General features: G+C 43.7%; 1 protein-coding gene across 2 annotated transcripts in view; it reads right to left on the reverse strand.

The window, feature by feature from the left end:
* The window catches only part of LOC143188133 (homeobox protein caupolican), a 79,194-nt gene that overhangs the window by 32,072 nt on the left and 26,577 nt on the right, over nucleotides 1–20,545 (reverse strand). For both annotated transcript variants that reach the window (XM_076392208.1, XM_076392209.1), the window contains exon 2: nucleotides 5,801–6,196. In XM_076392208.1, coding sequence (XP_076248323.1) covers nucleotides 5,801–6,196 — 396 coding nt within the window. The remainder of the gene's footprint in view (nucleotides 1–5,800; nucleotides 6,197–20,545) is intronic.

Raw genomic sequence — 20,545 nt, forward strand, 5'->3', positions numbered from 1 at the left:
GGGCTGGCCGAGCGGCTAAGCCGCGGGGGCCAGCTGCAATTTATTGCGATAAAGGTGCAAAGCTATGACGTTCGACGCATCGTCTCACGACAAATGGCATTCCTCGAGTGTCGATCGGTCAACCCCGCGCTACTAATAACGCCAACTATTGTCGAGGATGGGGGACCTAGTAGGATTTCTGGCATGATTTCTGCCACGGTTGGCCAACGAACGAGACTTATCCGTAATGGCGCCAATCAATCTTTTACAATGTTCCCATCGAAGATTTTTGATAAAATCTTGAATATAAAAAATCTCTAAATACATTGCGCCTTTCATTATTTTATAGACGTGCTCTCAAAGATGTATCTTTGACCTCATCCTATACAACTTCCTCGTACACAGTGTGCACAACGAGCGTATCGTAGCAGTTTCAGTATAATCTCCCGCGGAAAAAAGGTTGGGCGGTGCAGGACGCGAGTATATTTACAGAACCACGCGTACTTACAAATGCATTAAAGTCGAGGGAGCGTAGCAAGCGGTTGGTGTACGCGTTTACAACGAGCTAAGCCGTGTAGAAGCATTGTATCGCATGCGAGTAGCGCGTAACTGCCAATTATAAGAGCGTAAACGGTCCCGTGATTAAGAGTGCTACGTATGTTACGCTTATCAATGGGCCGTAAAGTAACGCATTTGGCGATATCGCGGATCGGAATGCTTGGCCAAGTCTTTCGCGGCCGGTAGATGGTCATGCAAGCGATTCCTCTTCCCGGGGTTTCTTCTTCCTTGGAGCAAAGGGATATTAAGCGTCATCGCTTATTGAACTGATTGCTTGAAGTCTCGCCAACTGTTGTTCAGAGATAAATTGTCGAAAATGGCGTCAGAGCTACGAGATATAATATATTCGTGAAGTGACGAATTTTGATGCTGTTTGAGCTTGAAAGATTTTGAATTTATTTTGTTTAAATAGTTTGAATACATATTTTTTCAATTTTGTAGAATAATAAATGACTATATATCTGCTACGTTCATAATAAATTCAAGTTGGAAAATGGTAAATAGCACTTGTTAGTTAAAAAACAAATGTTTAAATGCACAGTTAATTATTGCAGTAGTAGCTTACTGCGTATCTACTAAAGTATTTTCTTTTTAGAATATTAGTCGCTACCACTTCGGTTAAGTGGTTGGATAAACTGAGTAAGTAGAGGCTATAATAAGATCAACATTATTATGTATCTATCACTGCAACTTTGTAGGTACTTATGCTTTGTCGTTCTACTCGTTTTCTTAAAGTCCAACATTATCGTCAACATGCTTGAATTATGATCATGCTCACTTTATAGAGACTAGATCTATTTACAGAAAGTTATATGACGTAGAACATAGATATGTAATTTAGTTTCCTATAATAAATTTCTACTCCCAAGGAGCTTTTGTTTCGAACGAACTGCATTCTAATCGCGATCAGCGAACGCAGCGACTTATGAATGGCATTATCAGACAGCGTTGACATAATGTGCGTACCGTGTGTCACAAAATATCCCAACGGCAATTAACATCGGCGTCCAAACGCAATTAGCCGGCGAAACGAACTGTGAAGTAGCAGAAATTAAGCTGGGTATTAAATCTGTATTCCATTCGGCTGCGTTCGCTGGTCTGCTATGCCCGCGGCGATAAAACGCCAATCTAAATTAATTTGTTGAATCGATATGGTGTGTCGAGCGCCGGGGACATTCATAACGCCGTGGAACGCTGTGAAATCGTGCGAGTTAAGGTCGACTAATAAATATGGAAGAAAAAAAAAGCTTGCTATGACATATATAAGAATTTAAGGCTAGGAATCGCTTGGATAAATGATCTGCTGATTGAGGTGTCTAGAATATTGATGAATCTGATGCAATTAATTATTGATTCAATTTAGTGTTTCTTTTCTGACTGAATTCTTACGCCTCGCCCGTTTAAAGTCTACTAAAATTACATTTATTTATGAACCTGTTGCAGTATACAAAAGAACAACTTTACAGGTTCATTCTAAACTAACACTTCTCCACACCCAACTATTATTAACACATGACTGGTCTTCTGTCAGCACTTCAGAAGATCTCTCAATCAAGCGTATCACTTTGAGTATTCTTTTGATCAATGAATGACTTCGATTTCCCTCTTCATTGGACAAACAGCAAAGTTTTAGTCTAGACGTCCAAGTTGTAGTTTTATATTAAGTACCTAAGAATAGACTCGAATTTCTAGTGACAATCAGCAACGATAAGCATTGGTATCTACCGTTATCTTTTCCACACGGTTCGACTGAGCGACAATAATAAAAATAGTCGATTATTCGATCTAGTACAGAGAAACAAACTGTTTCTCAGATACAGAAGCATTTATCTCGATGACAAAGATAACATTTTGTTCGCGAATCATCATCGTCGAGTGATCGACGCGTTGGGTAAATACACGTACAAACGGATGACGCAAATAGCAACTAGCGTAGAGGGTGGGATATAAAATGGCTCATTATCGTGGGTATCGTTCATTTGCTTGGGCGAGAAACGAGTGTACGATTTGAGCCAATCGAGCGTGACGTGTGTTATCGGAAGACACGAGTCGATTAGAACACTCGATCGTCAGGGTTGACGGTAGAAATTCGTCATAATCGAGGCAAACACGGGCAACGATATCTCAGCTCGTCCGATACTTCGTTGCTGGTCGCACCATGTTGTCACTTTGTCCCATTTATCCGTCGTTAATTAAATTGCACCAAGAAAGGCTGTTGCGATAAGGAACCAGAAATTTCATTGGAGAGATAGCGATTCTCGAGCAGTTAGACACCTCTCACGAATATCTGTGTTTATAGAGTTTCCCTGGGACGTCATTAAACGAGTCTGACTTTGACATAGAATAGCACTATTCCTATCGAAGTAATCTAACTGTAAGACCAACTCTTTTTATCATTTTCCAACTCTTTTTCTCCAATACGTATTTCGAGTTTAATAAAAATGGTCTACGTTTAAGGAAGAGGTATACAGTGGAATAAGTAGCGATACGAAAGCTTGCCTGTTTCGATCCAGTCAGTCACGAGTCATTTCGGCGGGGCCAGCCAATTAGTGTAATTACGTCGATGAAGTCAAATTTAATTGGACCGCGCTTCCCGTTTGCCCTAAGGAGTTACAAGTTCTCATATCGGAGCACGGGGCAATAGTAATTACAAGTAAGGCCAATGTATTTCGTGGAATAGTAATAATAGCTAGTAATTCGTTTCCATGAGAAATGGAACGATGCAGGAAACGCACACCTCCGTTCTCCGTGCTCAGTTCGATAAAAATCCCCCGGTATTACATCCCGTTCGATGTAGCGTGTTCCGAGCTGACCTTTCACTTCGGCCCAGGATTAATGCTCTTATCGTTCGCGGCGGACACGAGCAGAACGAAAAGGAAAACGTCGCCGTTCGAATGAATGCAGAATTTAATTATCAGCTGGTTCCTCCTTTCTCTCTTTTTCTCTTACTGACTCGATGGAAGTCGCCTCAAGTGGCTCGCAACATCTGGCGAAGCGCGTGTTTTCCGCGCGACCTTTTTATCGTTCCTACCTCCCGGTGGTGAATATACACGCTCGAGTGCAGATATAAATTGGCCGAAACGCCGATACGATCGTGCGTCTATTTCTACGTCAAACTAGGGCCTTATCATCATATCGACGATGTATCCGCGATTAAATCCCGCGGTTCACTCCACACGCGATTCTCGGGCGCACGCCTGGGAAGAAAGTCGACTAATATTACTTTTGTACGCTTCAATGGACCCTTTGTACACGACAAGCAGAAATGCTGTTAAGAATTTGTATCGTTTCTCATTTTTACATAATGCTGGACAAGTACTTGGCAAATTGAGTAGAACTTAATGTAGGTAGATGTGCTACAAGGAGTATATTTCAGAAGAATAGCAATCTACTTGAGGAAACTAACTAAATTAAACGCTCTATATACCTGCACCAGAAATCTACTCAAACTCGAAATGCTTTTAATGTCCTGGAAGAACTCATTTCCCGATTATCACACTTGTGCCATTAATAAATAATAGCCGCAGATAACGCGTCAAAGTGCTCCAAAGAAATCGCTTTAATGACATAACCACAGTAAATCGCGCTACAGTAAATCGCGTTTCAGTAAATCGCGTCGGAGCAAGAAATCTCAGCGATCCATGATTCCTCGTCGTCCGGCATTACAGTTCCCATTCGCGTTCTACAGCGATTCCCCGCATTTCTGAGCCTCAGGCCAATCCATTTCTCTACACCTCGCACGCGATACGTTCGATGCAATTCCAATGCCCGGCGGCGCCTTAATTACCCAATGTCGACGCTTTCGTCGAGCGCAGTGCACGCGAGGCGATCGCGAAGACCGTCGTCGCACAAGCGTACAGGCCTGAGTTCTCATCTCGAGCGAGGGCTTATTCTTAGCCGATTTTTTCGCGGTCGAGATGCAACGGGCGAGGCGGGACGAGGTAAACGTTGTCTTTGCACGAGAAACGCGTGTTTCACAAGATTCTCCGCGTCCGGGTCGAGGCTCCCCCCTCTGAAATATAACCGCGAATCCATCACTGGGTCCTCGTTAGAGGTAGGCGAGACGACGCGCGTCTTCCGCGAACCGAAACTTAAACGAGATTATCGCCTCGCTCTCGACAGCCGACCGGTGAATAATTCGACGCAGCCGGCGACGTGGAAGACGAACGGCCGCGAGACGTATGGATCTGCGAGAGGGCAGGAGCAGAGAGACGAAGAGAGAGGGAATCGTCTCGCGGAGAGCGCGACTCGAGACACGTCCCTCTGGGTTCCATCGCCGGGATTCCAAGCTAATTCGTGGCAAGACCACGCGCTAATCCGTCTTAAGTTCGGGCCGCGCGGGTAATAATCGTCCGGCACGCCTAGCTCGACGGGCCAATCAATCTGTGGCCGAGATAGCCCGCGCGCATTTCACGGCTGAGACGTTGCAAAGCGTGTTGCAAAAGCGGCCGATGCTCGGACCGGAGGACGGCCCGAGGACACGCGCGTCCTTCTCTTTTCAGAGGCCGGCTAATAAACCGTTTAATGATTGCGTTTATAAATACGGACGAGCCGTAACTCCTCCGATTAGTCGTGGGACGTGTAATTTGGCTGATTTATCGGCGCCCAGTGAAACCGAACATTTTGTTGGACGCGTTTTGACGAGCTGCACAGGGTGGGCTGGAAAGTTTTCTGCTCGGAGCGTGCCAAGATGCTGCATCGGAGCTGAGGAAAGGCTGTTAGGCATTTAACCGCGTGGTTAGTTATTTGAACAGTGTCAGGTGAAAGTAAAGGATTCCAGGGTGCATTTAAATGCGGCACCTTGGTAGTCATCCTTAAAATACTAGCGCAACAATTTGATCATTTATAATCGCACTGAAAGATCAATTCTGTGTTACTGTACCTGCGTAGCTAAGCACTCTCGACAGAGACACCTTCCAACCGGCAAATCTTTAAACTTTCTTGCATCCCGCATCCTGTTATGCTAAAATCTGTTTCTCAGCACAGAGCCACTAACGTCGCCCCCTCTAAAAGAAGACTCCACTAACAACCTCCGCACACAGTCTCCCAGATCTCAATCATCGCAACTACCCTCGACCCCCACGGTCCTACGTCGACTGCATCGCCGCGACTAACCATCGCTCAAGTGCGTGCCGGTGTCGATGAATTATCGCCCATGAATTATTCATCAGACGTTACGCGAAAAAGTTGCTAATTACCGACCAACAATTACGAGCGACCTTCCATAAAAAAGAAACTGGAGCAGAGATAAATATAGACTCACCAGGGGAGGGTAAAACGCTGAGCTGTCCATGCTGATGCTGGGGTAGGGCCCCTGGTCGGTGGTGGAGGGCGTCGGCGTGGGGTATGAGGAGTAGGAGGTGGCGGTGGGCGCTAGCCTGGGGTACGCGCCCAGGGCTAGCCTCGCTGCGCTGTCGTACTGACAGCTGCACACAGTCTGCCCCGTCACTGGGTCCGTCATCATGGGCCTGCCGTTCTCGCAGCAACCGGGGCCCGTGGCCCCTGCCACGGGGGTACTCGCCCCTCCTGAGGCAGCAGCGGCCGCGGCGCCTGTCGTCGTCGCCGTCGACGACGGTGACAGCGCGCCGGGGCTGAGAGCGCCTCCCGACGACATCGCCGGCGACGTCGCCGTTGTTGGCTGTCCGCCGCTCACCAGCAGCTGAAATATTCAATCGGCATAGTTAATTTCTCATTTCGGGAATTATTCAGTTTGATAATACAGAATAGGGGTTAAATAAGAGGGATTTGATTGACGTCTGCCTGCGCGTGCTTGTGGAATATGTAAGTAGATGTTGGAGATGATTATACTCGGTATTAATTTTTGCGATACATGACTTCGTGATGAATATTCTGATATTAAGTGGAGGATACTAATATCTTGATGTAGATGGAGCGATTATGTTAATCAAACTGATTCCGTCTTGTGGGTTATATAAGTGTTTTGTTCTTCTAGTTGAGGATAATGTTGGCTTAAGTCTTGCAGTGTACCAACATCTTTTGGCAAGACTGCTAACTTACACAAGAGGGAAATGATACCTATTTGTTACGCGTGGAATGCGCGGATATGCTAATTCTGTATGACGTGTAATTTAATATTGACGAAACAAAAACAGTGGAAGAATAGTTGGTATCTTTTCCGTGCATAGCATAATCGAACTTGTCGAGACGGTTTGCGAGCATTTTCAGCTTCACCGTACGTTACGATTTAGATTAGTTCTTACGGATTCTGCAATTCATTTCCATAATCCTTGAAACGTTTCTTATATCTTTATTTCTTATACTATAAATTACAATAATCAAATGAGAAAGCAACCGCAACAGAAAGAAACCAGATCAATCGCGAACCGTACCATGTATCTAGTTAATAGTAAACACTTGATTACGATAAGAGCTGCTGAGATCTCGTTGATGGGAGCACAAGTGATGGTAAGCTTGAGTAAATAACAAGGTGGATAACAAAATTTAATTGAATTAATACTATCAATATAGTCGCATTAAATGCAAGACATTGATTAGCAAATGCCTTTCGAGTACCTCTGAAGAACTAGTTAAACTCTCGCACTCGAGCCTGCCTGCTTAGGGATTAAAATGAGTGGCCTTCCCGCAGCCTTCGCGATACTTCTCACATCCCCTCGGATCCCCCGTCCCTTATCCCCATCGCCTGCGATTGAAAATTCAAGCAGCTCGTTACATCGGCAAACAAACCACGTCGATACGACACGCGGAGACGCAGCGAAACGATCGAGAATATAAATTACTGGTAACCGACAGGCTGGCCACTCACGAAAATAATTCCAGCGCGAGGGGTTAATGGCGATAATGACGGTAATTCCGAAAGCAGGTGATATTCGCTTATCTCCGCCGATCCGATTATAAATGCGCGGCTCGATAACGCGATAGCAATTTCGTGTTACCTTAATGGACGGTAATCGGTGAAGAAGGCATCGGTATCAGTCGTTATTAAACAACAGATGACACTCGACAATTAATCCGGTAAAAAGGATCGTCGCGGCGAGCGGAGTGGACCTATGATCCATCGAAGCCGTGAGACGTTTTAATCGAGACCGGAATTAAAAGGGCGCTCACCCTCCCGCTTCGTCTCGCTCTTTTTCCCTTCGACGCAGCTGGAATTGTCCGCGGTCGCATCGAAATGTGCTCTTGCGATCGCGACACCCCGATAACAATAATTGTCACATAACTTTGCGTAATGACGCTTCGCGGGCATTATCGTGCGCGCGGGCTCGAGGGGTTTTCGAGACCATCGAATAAATTAAACGGAAATTTACGAGCACGTCGAGTCGACAGTCGAGGAAGTCGAATTGCCTCGGCACCGTTCACATATATCAACCGTTGAACGGTGTTTGCACTTTTGCTCGCGCTGCCCGTATCGCCTCGCAAATTTGGGACCGACTCGTTACGCGTTAATGCGAGCGGCAATTACTGGCGAAGTCCAGGGAACGGAGCGGCGCTCGTCAAAATACGCCGTTTGTCACCGCTATCGACGCGACGCTCGAAACGACGAGCTAAGTCGAAACACGATAGCGAGTATCTTGTCGCGTGCACGTTTCCGCGCGTAATTGGTACAAGCAGCCTGGGGGAAAAATATGTTTCGCTGTTTTATGTAACAAAGGATTATTATGTTACCGGCACGGTGGCTATCGGTGAAATGTAAACGAATACAAATACACGACAGCTGCCTGGCTTTTCAGTAATTTCTACGTCGCGGCGTACACTCGATAAGACTCTATGGCTATAGACGAGAAGTAGTGCACGTTTGAAGGCGTATGATCTAGCGTGGTTCAAGTGCAGTTCATCGTGAAGATACGAGTTTACAAAGTATCGATAATTAATGTCACGGACGAACATCGTGTTTGCGTACTATAACATGCGCATAGTAATTTCCATCATGCGTGCGAGTCGATGGAAACTAGATCGATATCGCGCAAGGAGATCGGGACTAGTAGACTAACAGCTTAATTAAACTTAAGCATTTCTAAATGTATGACTGGCGGGTGACGAAAAAACGGTCTATCACGATGCTCATAATAGCGTCGTACCTGTTGCGCGGATAAAAACGAAATATAAATAAACCGACGTAACGCAATCAACGCATACGATGATAAACATGTCAACGAGTCTTAATTACTGTCTGCGATTCGGTTTACATAATAATTCCGTGTTAATCATTTTCTCCCGAGATCGTTTGTGTCAGGCGTAGAGGACGCGTTCAAAGTTATTATGTTAATAAATGTGTACAAAACTGAACTTCTGTAATACTAAAAGTTAAATGCAAAAAGGTTGTTATATATGAGTACCTGTAATGTACCCTAGTTTGCATTACAGGACATTTAAATTAATCGAAGTGACTTGCAAACTTTGGGATCAGGGCAAGAAGTTAGTGAAAAAATTCGGTGTAAAAGATTAACGAAACTACTTAAATAATTAGGCATTAATAATATAGGTACAGTATCTACTTTGTAAAAGTTTTTTGCTATGCAGATTTGAGAATGATATTCACATAATTATTCACATAATAATTCACATATGTTATAAGAGTGACATTTATACGACTATGAATGATATTCATTTATGCAATTAAGAATCAGACTAATAAAAATTCATAATGCAGTTCAGCAATGTATTACACCAATAAAAACACTGTTAAATGAATGAATTAATCCAATTAAGGCAGCTTCGTTCAAAATTAGATTCACAGTAGATACACGAGTACAAAGTTTGTGAGAATCTAATGAAATCGAAGTACAACGCAGCTCAAACGCAGGAAGATCTATTTCACTCTTCGGAGCAGAATTGAAGAGAAAATTTGTTCAATCAGATCACCTTTCATCCCTCGGCAGGCTCTTCCTTCCCAAACAATCCAGCGTTCAACAACGACCATTGTCTAACTCTTTCACTACCTTTAAAGCAAACTCCACTTAACTCGAGGTATGGCAATTTCGCGATTAATCGCTCCATGAAGCCGGCACACACAGTCTACGTTCTCCGGTTCGTTGAGAGCGGCCACAAAAGGGGTGGGTTGTGTACATATATTGCGTAGAGGATTCTCCGCGGTAAATTAGCTCGCGGTAAATGAGGATGAAATGAATCCTGGTAATTAATACGGCAAGGGCGCGGAGTTATTTCGAGAGAAGTAGGTTCGGAGAAGAACGGGGAAGGGAAGTAGGCTTGCGTAGGGTGTACCGTCGTGTTGATAAAGCGTCTCTTCCCTGGATATTCCAGTTCCTCCGAAAAGAGGGAGAGAACGCGAGAGTGGTGGAAAACGACTGTCCGCGCACGCACCACCTTTCTATTCGTAGATCGTGTCGAAATCGAACGGGCCAGGACGCCCACGAGGGATGTGATAAATAGGATCAACGAAAACATTATTCCCGCACGATTTTCCCTTGTCTTCGGTGCCAGCAACGAGCGCTCGATTGGCAAAAGGAAAAAGACAGAGGTCCGAAACGGCGATGCCACCGTTTTTCTTTTTCCCCTCTCCTCCTCACTCTTTTCTTCTTTTTTTTTCACAACGGGGCCATATCTTCCCGCGGCGCGGACGTGTTTACGAAAAACGGGATTCCACGTCACGCTAAATAGTCGTAAGATATTTCGACGCCTCTAGCGCGGCGGGCTACAAATTTCGCCTGATAATTTATCGCCGACGATACTTAAATAGCGTCCCGCCGTGAAATTGGACGAGCGACGATCATCCCAGGCGAGATCCTTTCGGTCCCAGGCATCGCGCGCCATTCCTATGCGCGACTTTTAATTTATTTTGATCAACAGCGGCGTAACTTTCCCGGCGAACGAGCCTCGGGCACCCGTTGATCACGGCTTTCCTCGAGAGCCTACGCCCAGCTCCGCGCGCACACCAGCGCACACCAGGCGGACACACGCACTACACAGAGGACCCAGCGAGATATTGTCTCCACGGTTGGAATCTTTAATTAAACCGACACGTTCGCCATAATCGTTTACCAGTTCCGCCGTTTCTCTATTTCCACGGGTGAAACCGGGCCTCCGTCTCGTTCGAGCCTCGCTCCGGAGAAGCTGATGCAAAAATAGACGAGAAAAACCAGCCACCCAGACCAGGTCTCGGAAGGGAACGAGGTAAACCGAACTTTCGTGAACAAAGAGTCGAAAGGAGGAGGCGGAGGTGGTGGAACACCTCGAGGCCGTGACACACGCGTGCGTGTGTGTCCAAGTGCACGCATTGTGCCCTGGTGTGTGTACTCTCTTTCTTTCTCTTTCCTACATCGCTGCTTGTTGCCTTCCTCGGTTCCTCGATCCAGCCTCTCTCTCTCCCTCCCACCCTGGCCTCTCACGAAACGTTCCAGGGCTCCTCTGGCGCGTCTGGAGCCATTCACGCCCTGCTGGGTTTCCCATCGGAACCTTTTAAAAGCCCACTTTCACCCCCGCGGCAGCCACCACCGCCGCGAAAACCTTACGGATCTCAGGCCCGCGGGAGCAGTACTGGCTAAGTCCCTTCTTCCTTCGTCGTTGTATACCTTCCACATTTACACCCTACCTGTACTCGCAAATCAAGCCCTAGGAAAAGTGAACTCAAGCCTGCGTGAAGTATACGTTTCGAGATTTGTTATCCGAGATCGATTCTTCTGAATTTAGAAATGGAGAATTGATGGTATGGTAGCGCGAAATAGCGGCCTAAGGGTAGTCTGTGGGTTATGAGTATTTGTTCTAATTGGGAGGATGGTCGAGCACATCGGGTATGCTGGAGCCGAGAGGAACGTTCGTGGAAAACATTAAGCACGCTTTATCGATGATCTGATATACCAGCGTAGCGGTGCGTGACGCAGGTGTAAAGAGAACGTAGGTACTCCTTTTCGATGCCAATAATGAGGAATAATTTAGCGGTACAAACGTGTAATTTTAACGTAAGTGGCTTAACCCTTCATCCGTTATGGCCGGTGAATGTACAATGTATCGATTCCGTGTTCGAAATACTAAATAAAAGCCGTTGATCGGAGCGTCGCCGGAGGCCGCGATAACTCGTCGAGTACATGCCGATTTATTAACAATTTTTCCTTAGACAAACATCGTTAATTTTCGATCATCCGCGGAATCGGATTACATATCTACATTTCCCCGTACCGCGGGGAAAATGTTTCGATAAGTTCACGGGATCGATCGTCATCGGAAACGCGCTCTCGAAACCATGATTTCGTTCCACCCACTATCGCGGAGATCGACCGATATCGATCCTCAAAACACTCGTAATATCAGAAGCGATAAGGAAACTCGGTCGCCTCTCAAGACTTTCTCCCGAAAATCGTGCCACTGATTAATCTAAGTGCCTATTAAAAATAATGGTTCTCACCAAGTTCGATTGCTCGTGCTATGGGAATACCTATGACTCGCTGATTTTACGAAAACTATATCTCGAGTATCAACGTCACTATCGACGTAACGTGTCACGAAATACGAGTCCTCGGCATATGCGTCGGCAAACACGCAGCCACGCGTCTTCGAAAGGCTCAAGAAGCAGAGTCTTCTGAGAACAGGACTTGCAGGTGGAAGAAAGGTTTCTTCATAAACAGGACTACATATGCTCGAGTTGAACTAAACAATGGTCTGATCGCGAGTTATCGGTACTCGAACAAAGTAACTGGAGAAACTTGACAATGCAGCAACTACGCTGGCTGCACGCGATGCTAGGATACGCAACGAGATATCTCCTGCGTTCACGCGATACACGAACTTGGTTTCTTTTCAAATTAGCTTTGTCTTCATCCATTCGCGTTAGTTACGTGGTCGAGAATAGGTAAGAGCATGGCTACAAGTAGTAACCGCGTCAGGGACAGATCTTCCGGTTTAGAGAACCTGCTTTAAGCCGTTCAAGTTCGCCTGAATTCGCTCGAATCTGCTCCAATTCGTGTCGATCAGCGGTAACCTGTTCAAACTCATTCTAACTTGAATGACTCTTCCAGAGCTGCTTCAGTTCCTCATGAATTTGGACTATCGACTCTCTTGTGGATACCAAGTGGCTAGACATAATGCAGGCAAGGTATAGGAGCTCACGGTAATAAACTAGAGAGAGGCTATCTATGATTTAATGTGAAAGCTTTTGCACAAATACTTGAGACACATATAAATGCGCGTTCAAAAATTTTCTTTTAAATACAAGTTTTTATCTGTATAAAAATACTTTAATATTGTAAACTAAATATATCTACTTAGGTAATAATAGAAGCGCATGTTTATGAAATTCTTCTAAAGAGAGACGAGTGACGATACGAGGGTCGATACTTGCTCTTGACTTCTTCAGACTGATATTCTTTCTTCGTTCCTTTCCCCCGTTTCCCGGTCATCGTGTCCCACCTACCATGTATCTTTCTCTCGTCGCTGAAATCCCGAGTACAGAGGGAGTACTGGCTTCTGCCAGTCCCTTTCACCCTCCCCTCTTCCCGCGAAATCTTGTACAACAACGGCCTTCCTTTTTCTCGACAAATTAACCGTCACAGTGTCCCTTCGAGCTACTGAAGCAGCGAATCGGACCTCGATAAGGTTCGCAAAATAACTGGAATTTTTTTCAGAACCGATATTCTACGTACCCCTGTATCAAATCCATCAAATTAAGGGCACAAAAACAAAATCTAAAATCTACAAAATATTATCACTAAAACATCACTGCATCTTTCGTGTTCAGTCTTAAAAACAACTTCAAAGGGAACTTAAATTTTTGTAACAATTCTATTTATACCAACTGCATTCGCTGGACTGCCTGTGTCAACCGCATAAACTAGGTCGTAACAATGGAGCGACGGAAAAGAAACGGCAGTAAAGTTGAAACTGTAAGAACTCGTGATTTCTGTCTGTGAATGACGACGAAGACCAGATGGCAGTGAGGCATCGTATAGTAATGACGGCAACAATTTAACGTTAATTACCTCCGGGCTAAGGGCGCAGTTTCGTGAGTGGGGCTTTAAAAACGTCTAGATGGAAAAGGATGCGAGCGTTGGGCCGTTCGGGATCTATTTGAAGCTCTAAAGAGTCCGTTAAAGCGGCAGTAACTCGACGTTAAGAAGGCGTGAACGTTAACCGTACGAGTGACGGGGATTCGAGTGGTATTTTTATTCGGCCCGCCGAAACGTTTCTCACCAGCTAAATTTTTACGAGGAATTTCGCGGCCTGTGTCGGGAAAATCTTTTCAAGCGCGACGTTTCGATTTATTTACCGCGGCGAGTGATATTATTCAATCCGTGAAAGACAAACGCGAGCCGGCTTTTTCGGAGCCCCTCCCTGTTGCTTTCACCCCTCCACCTCCTACTGTTTCCCATCGGCTGGGTACGTTTCTCCTTCATTTCTTGAACGTTGAAGTAATGTATGGAGCTTTCACTCATTTTAGAGTTATTTCGAAATTAAAATAGATTTCAGTGAGCGTAATTTTAGCGTGAATTTGAAAATTCTGAAATATTCAACATCTAATAATATAAACTACAGACGTAAAGATATTATTTTTGTTTAGCAAAGGAAAAGAAAGTAATTTTTTCCTTTTTCCCTTACTACTTTTACGTACATACATTACATACATACGTTACTTACATACATATATTACACTACATACATATATTACTTTTACTACTTATGTACTGTTGCATCATTTCCATCAGAGCAAAGTTCTAGTAAGTACCTACATCTAGACTGGTACAGACTGGATTACAGTCGTTGGAAATTCTATACATCGATCGTTTTCTCATCTATTACATAGAAAAAGGGTTGCTATTGCTATTATACATTTACAGCGATTGTACTCCATTCTGTATCTGCCTTCATAAATTCGACGGTCACCAAATCACTCATGAATCTACTAGAAATGCTGAGAAGGAAGATCCAAGCGAGGCGCGGGGCCAACTGCGTGCGTCGGTCCCGAATGAAATTCAATCTTCGCGATACGTATATCGATCGTTTTTTGAAGAAACGACATTCCTGTCAGATCGACACGGCGCTGTTCATGGTCCCCGAGGAAAGGGCCTCCGCTCTTCTGCCGGCGAAATTGCGAGAAAGAGGAGGCCGAATTCGCAACGCTGAACGAGGCCGTTCCTACGCTGGACAGGAAGACACGTGCAGCTTTAAAGAGCGGCAGCGACCGGTTTCCGCGAGCTGCGTGTAAGCTCGTTGCACCAACACGGCCACGGTAGGTAAGTACGTGCGAGAATCCGCGCCGTAATTGCCGATTCCGTCAATCATCGAGTAACTGAGGCCCCGAGTGCCTTGCATGGAATCTACCGTGATCCCCGGATAAACAGTTCCGCGCGTAATAACAAAGTATGCACGGCTAACGACGGTATAATAACGAGAGTTAACTGAGTGAACGAACCTCGAAATTTCTTCCCCCTTTAACTGCTACTAAGTAGATATAAGAAGCATGCGACGTGGAGAAGTTATCCTAGGCATAAGCGACGTGAACGAGTACGACAGTGTAAATGAGACTAGTACTGCTGAGTGGGAGAAGATACAATTTGAGTAGATAATGTTGCGATGTGATTGTATGCGATTAATGTGTGGATTATGGTTTGTTATTTTGGAGCTTAGGATAGTTCATATTGGTTTTTAAATTCAGAGATGATTTATCAATTAAAAGTTACGGTAAGGTCTAGGAAAAGGTGATATTGTGGATATTAGATAATCTATTGTTGTGCTGTACTTTTACTGCAGAATATTCAACCCGAGAAATAGATAGTTTAATTGGGAATAGAGAAGCGAGAGGTTGAGATAGAAATGGCGAAAACGACGGCACAGTAAATAAGCTCATAGAAATAAAGAGACGAGAGAAGGAGGGACAGTAAAAAGTAGAATGTAGGCCATGATGCTGAAAACTGATATTACAGAGATATCGAGATTTCCGTATCCAGGACCGTAATTACACCGCTGACCAATGTGCCCCTTGCATTTGCTCATCATTGCCATTACATTCGCACATGTAACCGCGGCCGACAGATGCTCGACTGTCGATACCGAAATCGAACGACGCTTGGTTTGTATCGAAACAACGTGACTGAAGCAGTGCTTGTAAATTTAGCGATCACGCGGCCAATCGACACGAGTCGTTCATTACGTGCATCCTCTCCTCTTGTCACGTAAGCGATTTCTCGAATCAAATTCAGCTGTTTCGTCGCTAACTCATTACGTTTTCGTAGGAGATTTGACCTTATGTACTGGATAAAGAGATAGTAAACAAGTCTCCTACAAACGTTTGTCAAATAATCGTATTCTCAAGCCTGGATGTTCCTATTGTATAATAGGTACTGTTGCGTTAACAAAAATCGAAGAAGGGCGTCTGTCGATTCTTTCCTAGCCGATATTGATTTAGGAATGAACTTATGTAAAATGACAAATAAAATATTATGAGGCCAAAACCATGTTCATCTTTTTTTATATATGTATATCTATAAATATTAGCATTTAACGTCTTATAAAACGTATAAAACGGAAAATGGTAGTACAAAAGCATCATGAAATCGAAATGTGCAGTGCAGTCTTCCAATGAACGAAAAACAAGAGATTGGAAGTCCTGGTTGATGATTTATAGATGCCATTAAACTTCCAACTATTTACTATCCCAGTCTAACTATCACGATTTAAAGACAGAACGTGTCAAATAAGTTTAGAATGAAAGATTCTATAGGTATTTCAATTACCCATTCCGATGAAGTGAAAATGAAAAAAGAACATATACAAATACCTACATACAGTGGTAGATAAAAGAAATCTTAAAATTAGAATTTGTACATCTACATATATTAATAATTTCCACAGTATATATTCCTCTTCATACTTGTGGCACTCATTTATTTTAGAATATTTCTTTATCCCCAACAATATAAATATTTCACTTTTCTTTTATTAAATATGTTGTTTTGTCGTTTTGCTTGTCTTTTAAACTTTCATTTGTCCACTAGTGTAATTAACATGATAATGTAACATGTAATTGCTTCCTGATGGCAACATATTGGGAATTATTGATTATTCAAATAACGAATAAAGTTCTCATTCAGAAACGGAAGTGTTAATAAACAACCGCCGACAAAAAGTATCCCCGGCACATACATCATGTGCATTTTCGTTTCAACATTTGATTAACGGGCGATCATCGTTCACCCGTTAACAAGCACTGCAAGAACAGTGGTACCAATAACTTTACACTAATTATTCGGCAAACGAAAAAGTAATTACCGTCGTTACGCGCGTACCGCGTATAATCGGCGAACAGATGTTCCCGCGTAGAAAGTAGACCCTGTTCGACGTGTTTCGCCGCCGCTGACAAATAACGGAAGGATAGCGATCGATGCGTTCGCGGTGAACTTAACGAGGCACGCAGCCAATCGCTGCCTTTCATTACGCGTAACGAACGAATTCTTATAACAGTGCTCTTCAAACGGTGCAGCCTGAACAATTTCCGCCCCACCTCTCACTGCTCTTCCTTCATCGATTCCCTGCACTGTAATTGCTGATCACACAGCGCTGCACGAGGCTGCGTCACGCGAAAACGCTTCGATAAAGTGCATTTAATTTTTTAGGCATCTTCATCCCCCTTTTTCTGTACAGTAATCTTCCAACGAATTGTTTTGATTTGTTAGCGAGTGATGCAGCAACGCCCCCGCTATCGTAACGTTTCGTAACAGTTATCGCTACTCCTTCGACGGTGAATTAATTGGTATCATTAAGCGAGTAACTCGCAACTCGCAACTCACGGCGCATAGACGCATCCATTCGCGTAAATGCGCCGCTTACGCGACGCGTTTCACAGGTGCACGCCGGCATATCATTAACATCATATTAGTCAGATCTGTGTTAACACCTAACTCGCCCCTATACGACGCTGGAACGGACACAAAAGACGCTTCACATCGAGCTCCCGTCACCGACCGCCTCTATCGGTGCTCGACGTCTATTCCCTTTCTAGTGACTTCTTTCAGCGGCCCATTACTCATTTTGGATGCTGCTACGCTATTGCCAACTGTGGGAACGTGAATCACCGAACACCTCTCCGAGACTCTATTATTAACTTTGCTTTTGGCGGTGCTTGTCACCGAGTGTGCAAACATGAATCACTGAATACCTAGCAGCAATTTTTTTCGCTTTTGTTTTTTATAACAGTACATTCTCCGCGAGTCAAATTTCTGTTACATTTCCCAGATGAATTATTTATGTCCAGCCAGAAAAAAGTTGTATGCGCCAACGGCCTGTTCAAATTAATTATCGAACTGAATCAGAACAGTAGGCTTCTTAATCAACCGCTCTGCTGAACGGAACAAAAACGGCACGGCAATCTACATAAAAGAAGAGAGGACTTCATAAAAGAGTACATAATAACTCACGTATGGCAATTTCATCGAGATTCTTAATTGGAGATACTCTTGTAAGAGATTTTTCAATCGATCACCTATAAACGTAATTTTTTTTCTTAAACGACACGGTTAACTACCGTTGTCGTTTAACGCGCCGTAACGTTGACGAGAAGGAAAAAAGAAGAGAGACAGAGAGAAAGGGAAAGAGAGAATCGCGAGAGGAGAAAACGATTGGAACAAGCGGAATTACTACTGGAATCCCTTGGTGGCAGTAAATATATTAACTGCCTAATCTGTAATCGCGAGTTTTACGATTCGGCCACGTCGTAGCCCGCGACGGCCAGTATTATAAATTCACGTAAGTAGGCTATAAACTCCAATTATCGTTACTCACGTTTCCGTGGAAATGATCCGCGTAAAATATTTATTACCCCATGCGACGGGGGAATTGGCGACGCGATCGTCAAGTATTCGCGACCCGTGTAACGTTACTTGGACGACGACGACCGGCGTCTAGATCGTTTCGCGGCGCAATTAAGTCCATTTTTCTCCCTTTATCCTTTAAACTTCTAGCAACGATCGTTCTTTCGCTCTATTTTGCGTCGAATAGTTCGTGTAAATGCGTTGTAAGCTGATCGAGGATACGTTAAGATACGGGCAAAGATAAGGAACACTGTACGCTTGTCCCCTGGTGTGGTTGGTACAATGTCCTGGCGTACCAACTCTCTAGAAACTACAACATGGAGATTATAAATACGAATATCCTTTACATTAATTTAAAATATTCTGTATCAAAAAAATAATCACTTTGTGCGATTCTAATCTTGAATAAAATTGAATAACAAGCCAGTCAGTGTTAAGGTCAGTTAAAGAAAAGTGTAGTAAAGGAATAATACTGTCAGCATATTTTAACTGACCTGGTGCATCGTCATCCTCAACCTCAAACTTTATGCCCTTGGAAGCGAACCAGAACAAAAGAAGAATCCCTTATCATTGAAGTTAATCAAAGGAAAGCTCGTACTTTGAGCGTACGGCGCCACGTTAAAGGGAACAATGCAAGTGGTGGGTCGAGTGCAAGTTGCACCTTTCTCTCGTGGCCCATACGGGCAGAAGCTACCCGTATCATTATCATCTATCAGCACGCGCTGCACCTGCGCGAACGTGTGCCCTTTTTGTCTGATCTTCTATTTTGTTTGCGCTCTTTCCTTTTTCGACAACGACGCAATGACTGCGCGCCTGCGCTGCCACCAATATCGCCAACCCCCTTTCCCAGTCTCCCTTCCTGTCATTGGACCGATCGTAAATCAGCATTTAATTTTCCTTTTTGCCCCTACTATGATCTGCCTGAGAACAGATTCGCAAGTGGCGAAGTTTAGAGCATTATGTAATGGAATTTCTTTCCTTCAGTTGACGTAATTCTGTGTGTACATGAATGTGTAATATGCTAATAAAAGGTGCTATTAAATATTATGTAAAGTTGCAGAATGTTACGACTAGCCGTAAAGAAACTTATTTCAAATTGGATAATTCTATGAGTTGAAAATTTTTATATGAACAGCATTTGACATTTCAGGATTAGAAATAAGCACTAGCCTAAGACATAAGAATTTTAATCACCCTATAATTAATTTAACTCGACACCTTAGTACACGATAAATCTTTCCTACACCGACGAGGGTGCATCGCAGGCTCGGATATATCTCTTTATAAAAACAGCTACACCGTGTATAAATAGTGGGGGGATTAAAGGTAATCCCATGTCTTAGGTTAAAAATGGACAGAGACATTCGGGTACAATGGCCACCCTAGTGGCGCCTGATTTCAGCAGGTGTAGAACGGAGCCTTCGTGAATTTCCTAATTAGGGGACGTCAATCGACGTAATCGTTAGTTTTATAACTCTCTTGAAACTTGCCTTCAAGTGTAGAAAGTTCAATTAAGTAATGACAGGGTCGTGTAAAGCGCTATTTAGTCGTGGCAATCAACGTAATCATATAACTGTGTTGATCGATAGGATATAATTAATAGGCTGATAATTTCTCAGAGAAATTAGATTTCCTGTGTAATGCAAATGAGGGTCAGCTGAACAACCCACAAACCATATTATGGATAATAATTCGTTTTCAATAGGTACCATTGAGTGCTATTAAATTCCTAAAAACAATAACTTTATGATTTCCATCCCCCTTGGTACTCAAAGAATTTTTACATAAAGTGAAAATGTATTATCCAGCATCGATCTCTGGTAAAGTTGACAATAGGAAAAATGAAAAGGATAGCAATGAATTTTACGATACCTAAAACTTCGTAAGATTTATTGCACCTGCTTCAATGATTCGCACATCAAAAGAGCATCCTGCTCGCGAGCGACGGCCGACGGTGGACATTTATCCGAAACAGGTGCACCTATCGAAATTCTATTAACTTCTCTTGGTTAAATTTCACTCTCAATTACCAAGCTTAATCAAAGCCGACTTTCTCCACGAATCATTTAAACGTCGATTGCTCGACGGATGTCTCTGGAATCGTTTTACTTAATGTATCTCGAAGTAATATACACGGCGGTTCATTAATGGTGATATAGAAGGATGGTTTTCCTTAAAAGCTAAATTAAAAGAAGGTGAAGGTTTTTGCAGACGAGTTTCACTCCTACCAAAAATAATTACTTCAAATGTCTTTCAATTAATTTTTTCCATAGATA

Source organism: Calliopsis andreniformis, chromosome 2 (assembly GCF_051401765.1).
Source record: "Calliopsis andreniformis isolate RMS-2024a chromosome 2, iyCalAndr_principal, whole genome shotgun sequence".
Classification (NCBI taxonomy): Eukaryota; Metazoa; Arthropoda; class Insecta; order Hymenoptera; family Andrenidae; genus Calliopsis; species Calliopsis andreniformis.